General features: G+C 33.5%; 1 protein-coding gene across 5 annotated transcripts in view; it reads left to right on the top strand.

Annotated features, from left to right (window-relative positions):
• LOC114334753 (ubiquilin-1-like) overlaps positions 1-14,414 on the top strand; it is a 259,274-nt gene extending 244,860 nt beyond the window's left edge. For 4 of the 5 annotated variants that reach the window (XM_050658828.1, XM_050658830.1, XM_050658829.1 and 1 more), the window contains one exon: positions 12,409-14,414. In XM_050658828.1, the coding sequence (XP_050514785.1) occupies positions 12,409-12,439 (31 nt within the window). In that variant the 3' untranslated portion in view covers positions 12,440-14,414. Of the gene's footprint in view, positions 1-3,927; positions 3,974-12,408 lie in introns of all 5 variants that reach the window. The other variant, XM_050658826.1, reaches the window with a different exon arrangement.
• Positions 14,415-14,652: the final 238 nt, after the last annotated feature.

Here is a 14,652-nt window from a genome sequence, read left to right as displayed (position 1 = left end):
ATTAATTTATATCTATGGCATCAGCTGTATCTATGTAAAATGTACATTTTACCTCCTTGCTCCTTTCATACAGACTGTTGTAGTGAATGTTGAATTAAATAATATAATTAAGCAAAGGACACCGCACACATCTTATGGAAAATATAATGTCACTCAAATGAAATAAAATTTACATGGATAGATACGTCCTGAAATTTCAATAATTGGATACCATTGCGCCAACTCGGAATTTTGCTTAATTAGTGCGTTAATTATAATTAAAGTTTATCGAACTCGCATTTTGAAGTCCATAAAACTGGCATTCACTAATAATATTAGTCTAGCGGCTTTTGAATACAGTCTATTCAACACTAGCTTAAGCCGATTAGAGGCGATACAACTAAGCAAATTATACCTACTTTATTATCTATATATTATAATAAGTTAAGATAAGAGTAAGCCTCTAGAAAGATTTATGGAGTAAGCGAATCACAAGATCTTTTTTCTCTCTATGACACACGTACATTCTTATTTGATTTTAGATTTATTTTTATCAATTTACGCTCTTGTTAATCAAAATACAGGGTTGGCGCGATGGTATCAAATTATTGAAATTTCAGGAGGCATCTATTCATGTAAATTTTATTGGATTGAGTGACATTATATTTTCCATAAGATGTGTGCGGTGTCCTTTGAGCTATGTATAATATTGTTTTGTGTAGTGTTTAAACAAGCATTGTTCAAACTCTGGGTCCTAACACTTTCCAAATTCTGGATATTTTTTAGAACTTTATAAAATATCATTTGAACTAGTTTAAATATATGTACTTGTACACAGCGCAGCAATCTATCTCTTCTTCTTCTTCTTCCTTCTTGTATGTAGGCTTTAAAGCCTGTTTCTTCTTCAATATTAGCGTCTTAAATTGTTTAAATTATCGCACCATCTTTTTCTTGGTCTGCCAATACTTTTTCGTCCATTTGGTGACTTATCTCGTGCTATTCATACTATCCTATCCTCTGCCATTCTACTAATGTGTTCGTTCCACTTCTGTTTCTGTTTTGTCAACCATCCATTTATGTCTTCTACATTGCATTATCTTCTTATGTTTTCGCTTCTCTTCCTATCCAACAGACTTTTCCCTGATATTCGTCGAAGTATTTTCATCTCTGTTGTTTCTAGTAGTCGTCTCGTTTTAGATGTGTCGGGTCTTGTCTCCGTCGTGTTTGTCAATATAGGTCTAATTGCTGCTTTATAGATTGTTTGTTCTAGGTTTTTGTTCTTCCAGATTGTGTCATTAAGAGATCCCGCCGCTTTACTTGGTTTTAAGCTTTGTTGTCATATTTCCTCTTCAACATCTCCGTAACTGGTTATATCTATTCCCAGATATCTAAAACTTGCTTTCTGCTTCATTATTTTCCCATCAATTTCGATTTTACATCGTAGTGAGGTTGTCATACATTAGGTTTTTTCTGCTGATATTATCATATTGTATTACTTGGATTGGCTGTTGTATTGAAGATGTGTGTTAATCTTTGGAGATCATCTTTTGCCTCGGCGATTAATGCGGGTCGTCTGCATAACATAATTTTTGGATTTCTTTGTTCCCCATTCTGTAACCCTGGCCTGTATGTACTGCTTCTATTATTTCGTCCATTATTATATTAAAGAGCAGTGGTCTTCACGAGTCACCTTGTCTGACGTCACTTTGTACTGGTATAAACTTTGTTAGTTTTCCATTTATCTTTGCCTGTATTTGATTATGGAAGTAGATGTTTTCGATGGTTTATATAATATTTATTGGTATGTTTCTTCTATACAGTAAGCGTAAGACGTCTTCAACTTGGATGTGATCGAAAACCTTTGTCAGGTCTATAAACCATAGATATGCTGGTTTATTGTACTCTACGGCCTTTTCAGTGATTTGTCTCAATACAAATACGGTGTCTAGCAGGATCTTCCGGATCTGAATCCTTGTTGTTCATCTGATAAAGTTGTTAGTTTATTGATTCTGTTCGTTAGGACTTTTGTGGTTAGCGTAAGTGCGGTGCTCAGTAGATTTATACCTCTACAAATTTTTTAATTGAGTTGATAGTAGTATGAAGTATGATGACCAAAATCTCCTGCTTTACTGTATGTGAAAGATCAAAACTATTCTAATCCCAAAGAAACCCAACTTGGTGCTCAGCAAAAACATATCAATAAAATGACCTGGAAGTCGAATAGGGTACATCTTTAAATAGTTTTGTCTTATGATGGAGAACCATTAAAACAAAAAAAACTGTACTTAGAAAGCCACAGAGCGGTCAGGGATTAAGGCTAAGAGAATTAGAATTCCAAATGTAATTATAAGAAGCACAATAGGAATTATGGTGTGACTATGAAAACGCATTTCTAATTCTTAATACCTTTTATCTGGGAGTATAATGGTAATACCTTTTAACTTGGGAGTATAATTGTGGCATCTACAAAAATTTTCTCCGCTATTACCTCATCGAGCTTAAACTATGCTTTTTAAAGTTGTTCTGTGCCTTCTAGAATTTGAAAGAGACAAACACTGCAAACATGATAAAACTGTATCATCACTTATGTAGCCTAGCCTGTAGCCTAGTTTCAAAACACTCATACACTGGATGTGCATTCCTAGTCAAACAATTTTTTGTGGATGAAATTGATACTAGAGAGGCTACAATCCACCTCATTCAAGAATTTTGAATAGTAAGCATGCTTTCTCGAATATGATGCACATCATCTATCAATAATACCTAGAATCTACCAAAGATAAGACAGAATGAAACTTTTCAATATCAATTCCAACCTGCGATAAATGGCAGGATATTTATCCAAAATCTACAAAATTGTTAGGTCTCATACTTATGCAATGATCCTTGTATACAGTGCGGTGGAATAAGTGTTGCCCCCCCGTTAACTTGTTTATTTTAAGAATATAAGCAAAACGCTCGGGCAGGTCGATTTTTAAACTAACCATAGTATATTATAGCATCAACGTTTCGAACTTTACGCGATCCCTCTTCAGGTGACAGGCATAACTTTGATTTTTTTAAATGGTAAAGTACATCATGAGACACCTCATTTAACAGCTTTTAAAATACTAATTTCAAAAATGTATACTTTAATCCTTTTTGAGATCGCAGGCCCAAAATTTCGGTCGAACTCTTTTTAAACGCATTTATTTTTTTCGAATTCTGAGAAAACTAGTATTTTTGAAAAATTTAAACGCAGAATGAAAGATTAATTTACCGAGGGCTGACAGTCCCGTAGAATAAACAAAAAGTTTCTTTTGAATGATATATTTGAAATTAAAAATCACACTAAATTTTCTCTTTTTCACCACTGTGACTTATTAAAATAAACATTATAGGAGTTCTCAGGGACTTTGGACCATCGAGAATACTGTAGTATATCATTCTGCGTTTAAATTTTTCAAAAATATTTATTGGTTTTTTCGGGATTCGAAAAAAATTATTGCATTTAGAAAGTATTCGACCGAAATTTTTCGCCTACGCTCTCAAACACGATTAAAGTGTTATACATTTTTGAACTCAGTATTTTAAGAGCTTTTAAATGAGGTGTCACATGATGTACTTTCCCATTTAAAAAAATCAAAGTTATGGCTGTCACCTGAAGAGGGATCGCGTAAAGTTCGAAACGTTGATGCTATAATATACTACGGTTAGTTTAAAAAACGACCTGTCCGAGCCTTTTGCTTATATTCTTAAAATAAACAAGTTAACAGGGGGGGGGGGGCAACACTTATTCCACCGCACTGTATAAACAAATACATATTATCCAATAGTTAGCTTGTGATGTTTGTTTAATAATGAAATCGCTAACAAGCTTAGTTATGTATATTTTAATCATGAATTCTACTGTATATATTGTAATATGATATTTGTAAATTAGCTTTTTCAACCAGTTTTAATTTCCAGTGCGAACCTTGGTATTGGAAAAAATTAGTCCTCAAACGCTCACAGGGTAAATGGTGTTTGTTTCTTTAATGTTCGTCTTTTGTTTGTGCTAATATAACTAAATTCTTTAAATATACAATAATGATTATTTTCAAGAGAGCATTGACTAGAAAGAACGTTAGTGACAGTAATAAAAAATTCACAAACTAAGGGGTTAAATCATTAAACAATGTTTAAATTGTATGATGTGAAAAAAGTCTGAATTTTATAAAATAATTCAAAACAAGATATTGTACAAATAATGGTTTTGATTTAAAAATATCTGATATAGACATACAATCTTACCAAGAAGATTTTTACAAGTTAAATTTCTAGAGCACGTGGTACCCAGGCCAAACATAATGGACTTTTATTTTTGGGACACATTCAATATATTTTTTACTGCAATCATTAGATACCTATGCACCTCTTTTTTCTGTATAATATTAATTGTTGAAACTACTAAAACGTTAAATTGAAGTGGGCTGCGGTACATAGACAGTGATTGCATAGAAAAATACCAATGTCACTGACCTATTTTTGTAATTATTTGCTATCTTTAATGGGCATTATGCATAATTTCGGCTGAAAATTCGTTTTTACTCAATATCCAATTCGGAAATCATTCTCAAAATACATATTAAACAAATTGTTTAGTCTTGTTACTTAGTGAACTATTTTAAATGGGAAATAACTTATTAACTTGGGCGTCGAAACGTTAATAAATTCATTTTTTTGTGTAAAATTGTGGCTTATTTCCCATTTAAAATAGTTCATTATAAAAATGCCACAAGGAAATAGCTTCAGAACAACATTGTCACATTCATATGGATAGTTCAGACATATATTATACATTGTAAAGTAGATGGCATCAAAAGATATCTGATGTCAATGTTTTTAAGGAAGCTCGTGGGACCACTTTATTGGATGTTGTTCTGAAGCTATTTCCTTGTGGCATTTTTATGATTAATTATTTATATGGGAAATAAGCCACAATTAAAATGAAAAAAATAATTTTATTAACGTTTCGACGCCCAAATCGGGTGCCGTTGTCAAAATACAAAATATTACTAAAATAAACTAAAGTGTTGTTGCTAAGCAAAAAAAATTCTTCTAATAATTTATTTAATCTCACTCATTTATATTGGCAATTCAGACATATATTATACATTTTAAAGTAGAAGACTTTAAAATGATATTGCCAATATTTATGAGTTGCGTTCCTGGGACGACTTACTGAAAGATAGTTCATTCGATTACATGAAATTAACCCCAACTCAAGAATATCCGTCATAAAAAATTATAGCATGTGATATGTCTTTAAAAAGACAACCAAATGCAACGACAGTAAAATTCTCGCGTTAGAGACCTCATAGTAAATCACAAGGGAAAACCAGGAAAAACCCTGTGATACTATCCCGACATCGTAAGTATTTGGTCTTACATTAATTTACTCTCAAAAAATAATACCAAATTCTGACTTGTAACATGTTTAAATTATAAATATTATTAATAATACTAGATATATAAGTAATACTAAAATATAAAATATGTACTAGCTCGATATTATTGACTTACTAATCTTGGTATTTTCTTTCTATTGACTTCCTCTTTCAGTATGGGTAACCATAACCATTTTATTGGAAGACAGCTCATTTAATTACATGAAATTATCTTGCGAATTTCCATCAGAAAAATCATAGAATGTGATTCTAAGATGATGAAAAATCGTAACATGGTAGAAAAAATCTTTCATTAGTAATTCCATTGTAAATCAGAAGAAAAAAGGTCTTTGGTCTTAAATTTATAACTCATATCTAATATTACCAACTCGCAGTTTTATATCTGACTCTAAAACATAAGTTGTATACTCCCGATGTGGTTAATTCACATTAAAAATAGTAAATAATATTAAAGTCCTACAGGAAAATAGCGTCAGAATACTATTTCTGTAATTGTAACACCTTGTATCCCAGTTTATATTAATATTTGAACCTTGCATGTGTATAAATATCCATTATTTGTAAATCATCCTCTATATCGAACCATTAAACATGATCGCCATGAATGAGTGAGCATATATTTCGTTAATATTATTTTGATGAAAATAATCCCACATGCTGTAACGTGTCAAAATATTCTATTTGTAACTTTCTTAAGAACTTCACTTAAATCGGCTGGCAAAAGAAGGGATATGTAGTTATATTATCTCGGATTGAGTTGTAACACGAATCGACTGGACATCGACTTAAGGCTGGAGTCCCAAGCAATTTGATGGTGCAGCGAGGAGTACGTGTCCTAATGTTACAAGAAATTTGCTTGTTACAACAGTCAAATCTTGAACCCTATAATACAGTAACAATGAGCTTCGGATCGACGGAGAGACGAAGAATAAACTAAATAAATACATTTCACTTACCAAATGAAATAGGTGATTAACTAACAGAGATGGTGACACAAAAGTCACTAAACTACATATTATACTACAAATAGTCACTAAAACAACAATGATGAAATCTTATGTAACCTAACACAATATTATAATATATGAGTAATAATAATATATATAAAGTAGGAGAATATAAGCACCTTTGCAAATGGTTAATGAAAGACGCAGCACAAACAAAAGAGATCAGATACCATATATAAATAGCACAGGTAACTTTGAAAATAAAAAAAGTTACTAACCATAAGAGATGTCATACTGGAATTAAGAGCAAGGCTATTACGATACTATGTATTCTCCATATTGTTTGGCGTTTAAGGATGGACGTTGAAAAACAGACGTAAATTAGAAGCGTTCAAAGGTGGTGTTGACACTGAATGCATATGTACACCATGGATTAATCCGAAACGGAAAGGAAAACTATATAATCGAAACTGACAATAAAGGGAAACGTTGAGTAAAAAGTGTAAGGGTTAGTGATAAGCAAATGAACAAGGAGCTATGAATAGTTGAATAACTGGATTTAAATAATTAAAATGGACTAGTAAAACATATAAAGCCAAAAGAAAAAAAGGAGAGAACCTGAGAGAACAACGGAATAAAGAAAGTAGTATTCACTGTTTAACCGCTTAACGCACAGATTTATTTGCAAAAATACGTCAAAATATTATTTGTTTGTTACAGTAAAATAAACTACGAACAAAACTATTGTTACTAGATATAATCTAAAGTAAAAAAAAAGCATATCTTATTACAAAAATAAAAAATAACAAAAATACCATCATGCGCTAACTCAAATCAGTCAACTACGGCACTACAGCCCAAATTGAGCCTTGGCCTCCTTTATTTTTTGCCTCCACCCTTGCTTCTCTGAGGCTGCTCTTCTCCATACACGGACTCCTAAAAGTGCTTGTGCGTCGCTGTTTACTGTGTCTTCCCAGCGCTTTCTTGGTTTTCCAACCGGTCTCTTTCCTTGCATTTTAGCATTCAGTGCTCTTTTTGGTAGCCTATCCTCTCCCATTCTTATCACATGTCCGGCCCATTGCAATCTTTGTATTCTAATGAAGTCTGACAGGGGTGCTTCCTTATAAAGTTGATAAAGTTCGTTGTTGTGTCTACTTCTGAAGATTCCATTTTCCCTCACAGGTCCTAGTATTCTCCTTAGTACTTTCCTTTCGAATGTGTCGAGTTTGTTTTTGGATGTTTCTTTCAAGACCCAGGCTTCACTGCCATAGCATGTTATTGGTCGAATTAAAGTTTTATAGATTCTCATCTTTGTATTTCAGTGGACACTTTTAGAACGAAATATATGGGAGAGGGCAAAATAAGCTCTGTTTGCCTGCGTTATTCCCTTCCGTATTTTTCCATCTTCTGATCAGTCTGCATATATTTCTACTCCCAGGTATGTAAACTTTCCAACCGTTTCAATGACATCTTCATGTATAATGTTTTGTGGGACTATATTTCTTCTCGTGTGAGTCATTGTTTTTGTTTTTTTTTGTGTTAATTTCCAGACCTAGCATTTTGTTTGTGCTTTTAACTGCATATGTTTCCTGTGTTCCTGTTGATTGTTCTACTCATAATATTAATATCATCGGCATAAGCGGCCAGTTGAACCGTTCGGTTGGTCAGTAGGTTTCCTCGTCCAGTTTGCATTTGCCTAACCGCGTACTCCAGTGCCAGGTTAAACAATGTTGGGGCCAGCCCATCTCCCTGCTTTAGTCCCTGCGAAATTTTGAAAAAGTCTGTCCGGTGGTTTTGTATTCGTACACATGCCTGAGTTTAATCCATTGTGGCTTTAATTAGCTTGTGTGGTATTGCCAATTCAGCCAATATATAGTATAGTTTGTTCCTTTTGACTGAGTCGTATGCCTGTTTGAAGCCTAAGAAAGTCTAGAAAAAATACAAGTTAGGCCAGAAATATCTTGTTTCTCTTCTAATCTTCTTTCCACGCGCATCTCGAACTCTGCTACATACTCCACATTTATGAGTTGGATTTTGTTTTTTGTCGTAGCCAGAATCTACTCAAGGAAATGACGCCCTGTGAGTCTAACAGGTGTAAGATTCATTGAGGGACGTCCTTTGTGACATGCGAAATCATCTCGATATTTTTCCATTATAAGCTGTATTAGTTCCAGTCTTTAAACTAATGATGATTTATTCCCACCAGTTTTGCGAAATAATACAAAGGAATTTCACAAAACTAAATCTAATAGGTGAAAGAAAATTTAAGAAGAAGAAAGAAAATAACCTTGACCTTGACTAAACATTCCATCCGGCAGTCGATCGTAGGCAGTTTAAAATTAGAAACGAGAAAACAAGTGGGGAGACCGTTATTTAGCGCTAGACGAGTTAAAACGCGTAGGTGCTTTATATATCGTACAAATATTTTAAACTGGGTTAGGCAAAAATAGAAACGTAGTTTAATACCGAGTTAACTCGGGCGAGTGCGTTAAGCGGTTAATACCACCTATTGACAGAAATAATTCTAGGAAATTTAGAGGGGGCTTATGCACCAAGGGACATAAAGCATGTTTTTTTTTCTCTCTAAGGTTGTCCACAACTGGACACAACTGGTCCAAAAGACAGTGCCATACTCAGAGAAAGAGAGAGAGATAGAGAGCGACAGCATTTTTTATCAAATTTCACACTTCTAAGAAGTGGTGCCCTACATAACGCCATCATTGAGAAGTTTTTACACTATTATTGCCCTGACTTACTTGTCATCCATAAAATAGTTGTAATATTAATGATACACTTAAACTTTTTCTGCACGCATCTCCCTTTCCTAACATCTCTTCTAATATTTTATATATAAATGTAAATAATGGAACTACTAACAAATGGATTGCTGTGGATTTTGGACTGTTACTAACTGGACAGTGTTGTGTGGAAGACTAGTGATTTTGTTGTTCTGTTTTTATTAACAAGGAATCACTAATCATCCCATAAAGCTGTCTGCTTCTTCTAGATGATTCGTCGACTCGACGGAGGAGCACCATTTCATGTACATACTTACAAATAACTACAAAATGGGTGGTAATACATCTCTCATCTGGAAGAAAATTGACTCGAGTAAAAAAATGCACAAATCTAGTTATCTTGTTAAATTGACTCCAAATATCCTACACTTTTATCAGGAAAAATGTCAGATATATGTTTACTTCCAATGTCGAAAGATGGCAGTAGTGTCATTATTCCTTTGTCAGTAAAATGAATACCTTTATTCCTTAACAATGACACTTTTCAGTTATGCACTAACATTCGACGTGAACATATCATGATTTATCACAAAAACCGTTGTATTTTGAGAAGTGATTTTGATTTAAAAAAAGTGTTGTAGAAAAAAAAATCTTTTTTCTATGTTAAATCAGATATTATAGTTTTTTTTTAGAAACATTCACTTATCCTTATTCTTCGATTTTAATTTATAAATTTTTGCAGTTACTGTTTAAAACTTACAGTTAAATTAAACTCTAAACAATCTATTTTTGTCTCCCCTGAAAAAGTAGTTTTTTGAGTTGGGACACTTTTCTTCTGGATGAGCGACATTTGTTTTTGGTTCAGTTTTTTATACTTTTTTATTTAAAATGTGAATTAATCAAAAATATGTATATTTTTCACAATAAATTCGATAAGGAGCGATGTTGAATTTCACAATTAAAACTAGGGAAAAATTACGGTTTCATAATATTATGATCCCTATATTATGTTTTACTCTAAGGCTAAGGCCACACAGGCGATAATTTACGGCGCCGTAATTTGCAGTAAGCGCTGTAAAATGAAGCGGCAGTAAGCATTGTAAAAAGCATGGCCAGATGGGGATGTAAATTACGGCGTGTGTTGCGAGGTGTAAATACAAGGTTTTGGTCGTTGTTGGACAGACATACAGATTTCAAACACAGGCATCTATAGGGCCTCCTAATATAAAATATGTTGTCCTCTGTTATGAAACATAAGTTTAAAATTATAGACAAAAATACCTTACTGAGAGTACAGGTGCGGGAGCACGCCAAATAGAATTCTATTTTAGTGACGTCACGTTGCCTAGCAACCGTCGATTCTCCCATTACGAAATACTATTTTGTGACGTCAGCAAAATAGAATTATATTTGGCGTGCTCTGGGCCCAGGTGACAGGACCATGACACATGGCGTCTTAATCAGCCAAATATAATTACTTCATTGGCGAGACGAAGAAACTTGGAACATTCACTCTGCTATTTTCATGATTTTTTTCCCTTCTGTCTACGAATCACCACATTGGTTTTGTTTTCTCTCCATAAGACCAGGGATATTCTTCTATATACCTACTTTTCGAACACCTCAATCTGTTTTTCTATTCTCATATCATATATAGAAAGCACAGTTCCTTTTTCAGATGATCAGGGCTATATTCGCGTACTCAATTGCTGTGTTGATCTTTGTATCCATTGTGTGAATCTTAAGAAGATACCATGCGACCCATACTGGATGATAGTAGGTTCTACCAGTAGATAGTAGAGATTTCTTCTTCTTCTTAAAGTTCCCTCTCAATGAAGGTTGGCTACTACAATTACAAACTCTTCTCTGTCTTCAGCTGTTCTTATTAGCTGTTCAACATTTAGTCCTGTCCATTTTCAGATGTTTCTTAGCAGCTACAATAGTCTTTTCCTTCCTAGTATTCTCTTTCCCTCGGTACTTATTATTTCTCAGTATGTGGCCTAGAGATCCGCATTTTGGAGATCTCCAATTTATTTGCAGTCGATGTTTTAAGGGCCCATGTCTCAACTGCAGAGAGAAGAGTTGACCAGACGTAACATTTTGTTAAGCGTAGTCGAATTTTGAGTTTTACTCAAGAATCACATATCACCTTTTTGATTTTTTTGAAAGATTTTCTGGCCTGTTCTATTCTCGATCTTTCTAGATCAGGTTTTAGGCTGCTATGGATCCAACATCCCAGGTACTTAAATCTATTGACCTGTTCGAAAATGTGCTCGTTCATGCTGCAAGTTTGAGGTGCATTTTGGTTTTTTTCGGATTGACATCAATTTGGTTAGGTTTTTTTAATGTTTATTTTCATACCAAATTGCTCAGAGACAGAGTTAGTCCTATGGATAAGTTGTCGTAGACCAAGTCAGAATTCACAATCAAAGCCATATCCTTGGAATCCTCCAGTGCCTATTTAAATATAAACTCGGAATAAAGATTATATAGCAGGATGACAGAATATATCCTTGTCTAGCTCCCCTCTTAATTTCTACTTCTGTGGACGTGGAACCTTTGTTCCTAGCTCTGGCGTTTTGGTTCGAGTACAAAATTTTTAGTACTTTGATTTCTTTCCCATGTAAACCGACTTGCAAGCATTCTAATAGTAGGTCGTGTCTTATTCTAACAAAAATGATGTTTCAAAGTCTGTGAAGCATATAAATATATTATGTTTCTATTGGTCATAGAATTTTTGGGTCAGAACTAGTTAACTGAAGAGGGCTTATCTCATTCCCATTTCTACTCGATAAAAACTTCAACCTGCTTAGGATATACCTAAGCAGATATAGGACAAGGGTAAGGTAAGGTAACGATATGATTTTCATCATTTCTTATCTTCCTCTATCGTATCTAATCTAGTACTGCAACTTTCTCGCATTCTCTATACAGACTCTCTTTGGTCAGTCTCTTATCTCACGAGAAATGAGACTGGAATGCTTGAACTGGACCCCTTTTCAATTGTAAGAAAAGGACGAGGGACAATCACGGGAATAAGTTTTCTATCCACTGGCCAATGAGCAAATGTATGAAATGTTACTATAGAATTTGTTATTTTACCAGGACCCTGTAAATATTGTTATTTTACCGGGACCTGACGATGCTGTGCATATTCTAGACAGCTAAACTGGTCGTTCGGAGTGAATAAATTGATTGTGAGAACTTCTTTTACTTCATTACTTACTTAGTATGGACTCACATGCAAGCCATTTAATATTTGTTATTTTTTTATTTAAAATGAAATACTAACCTACTGTTTTCTTTCTTTTGCAGTGTCCATAACAACTCTGAACGCAACTACTGAGGGGAAGCCTAATATATCAAACGGAATGCCATTTCCAATGATGAATATCATTTGTGTAACACATTCCATTTCGATCTATGGGCATTATGGTTCATTAGCTCATTACATAACCTTTAATATGAATCCATTATACATTATATTTTTGTCCATTATAGCAAAGACTTATATTTTCGTTTTAAATTTTTTTTATATATGGTTTTCGTTTTCTTTATGTAGAGGGTATTTACCTTTTTTATGTAAGGGTACACCTATATTGGAACCGTATTTCTCCCGAACCGATACGGTGTACTATCATTGTTTCATCATGAGTTTGTTTTCAATCCGTCGGATAGGGAGAAATACGGATCCAATGTAGGTGCAGTCTAACAGAAGTGTCATACATACAAAGAATCTCTATTTACAGGAGTTTTGTCTATAAAAGTATTGGACTACTGATTAAATGTAAGTCTTTGCATACAATTGATGTAATCACTGATTTATTTCATAAGATTGGTTTACTTTATAAGTAATAAGGTTCAGGATCCTAGCACTTCATACTCCAAATTTAGAAAAACACCGATTGAGCAGTCATCCAACTTATTATTATATATTATTATTCTGAATATTCAAGATTATTCAGAAATATTAGCATTTCATTGTCATTTACTTTTTTTCTCCTTAAAGCTCACCTTTCGATAGTGTTTTGGATCATAACGGTCTTGATCAAAACGCAGATTTTGTGCCTGGATCGCTGAGCTCTGATACACGTTTATTTTATATAATATATATCCTTTTCTTTGTTTTTGAAGAATGATTTTACTTATTTTGGAATGGGACGTGTTTATCGTCTCTTAAATGTAAGTGTTTTGTGTATTAAGGTAGAAATTCTCACAGTTTCGCTAGTTTTTAAAGCATTTAACTCTATTTAACTAGAAGTATGTAATTGTCTATTTCAAATCAAAACGGTAAACGGTTTAAATACGAGTATATTGTAATTTCCGCAGATGTTTTTTTTATTTTATTATTCATTTTACACTTATAAGTCTTCCGATTTATACAAAAAAAAATATGTATCTGTAGGTCAGCTCCTATGTATAGGGGTGAGTAATGTCTTGTTCTTTTTCCAGGTATAAATCTTCTGATTTGCCAAAATTTCTTAACTGAGTAGTTTTATAGCTTAAACTCTTTGTTTTTAGTTTTTTGACTTCACAGTATAGTGATTTGACTTTGTCGAAACTTCTTAACTAACCAGTTGTGCATTGCTGTCAATTATTTTACTTGTCCATGGCATATCCTTTTGCAACAGCTTCGAGCATTATTTGTGCAACACAACTACATGCGCATGGGATGTAGCCACGTTACCAACACTTCAGTATTATCAATACTTCTTTAGGTTTTGTGTCGGTGTTCAGATGCTGGCTGTCATCATTTTACATTTTTCTGAAACTGATCTGTATCGGCTGCTGCGCGAAATAATTCTAATACCAACCATCAAAATTTTTTTCGACCAATCCATCTCTTTCCCTCCTCTTTTCCTTATAAGGCGAAGTAAATAGTAGTTAGGTCCTCGAAATCTATGACCGAAGTATTCTGCTTTTTTCCTCTTTTTGATGTTTCGAGTCACCCCCTTAGTTGCTGTCTTACTGTTTTGTGGAAATAATAATTATGTTATACTAAGTATTTCATTCGTAAGTTTTTGTATTGTGAGAAATAATTTTTTTAGAATAGTAACATATATGTATAGTACTAAATTTAAAAGTAAGAACGCGTATTTTTGAATACTACAAGAAGAAACTGCTAGTTCTTTGCTGTAGTATCACACAGAACAGTTCAGTACAAATATTTCATATTTTGTTCTGTGTTCCGAAATGCCGCACTTTAAACATCAACCAAATTGTAGCTAAGTTGTAGGGTCTATAGTAGTGTTTATTCATCTGCCTCTATCGACATACATTGTTCAAATATGTAATGAGATAATAATAAATATTTCAATAAATCATGTGTTTTATTTTTAACGAAAAATTTTAAGAGTTTAGAACAAACAAATTTTCCACCTTGTTGGACAACGAATGTGAGAGCTATAAAAGAAAGAAAACTTAAACTGGAAGCTCTGGACCCAAGCAAAAAAATGCAGACATACTAAAACCACTAATAAACCTTGTAACTTTGTCAAGATCATTTCTTCAATAGCTCCGCCTATAGTGCATAAAATATAAACCATTTAACACGTTCGC

Source organism: Diabrotica virgifera, chromosome 8 (assembly GCF_917563875.1).
Source record: "Diabrotica virgifera virgifera chromosome 8, PGI_DIABVI_V3a".
NCBI lineage: Eukaryota > Metazoa > Arthropoda > Insecta > Coleoptera > Chrysomelidae > Diabrotica > Diabrotica virgifera.
This window is presented reverse-complemented; position numbering and strand designations above follow the sequence as displayed.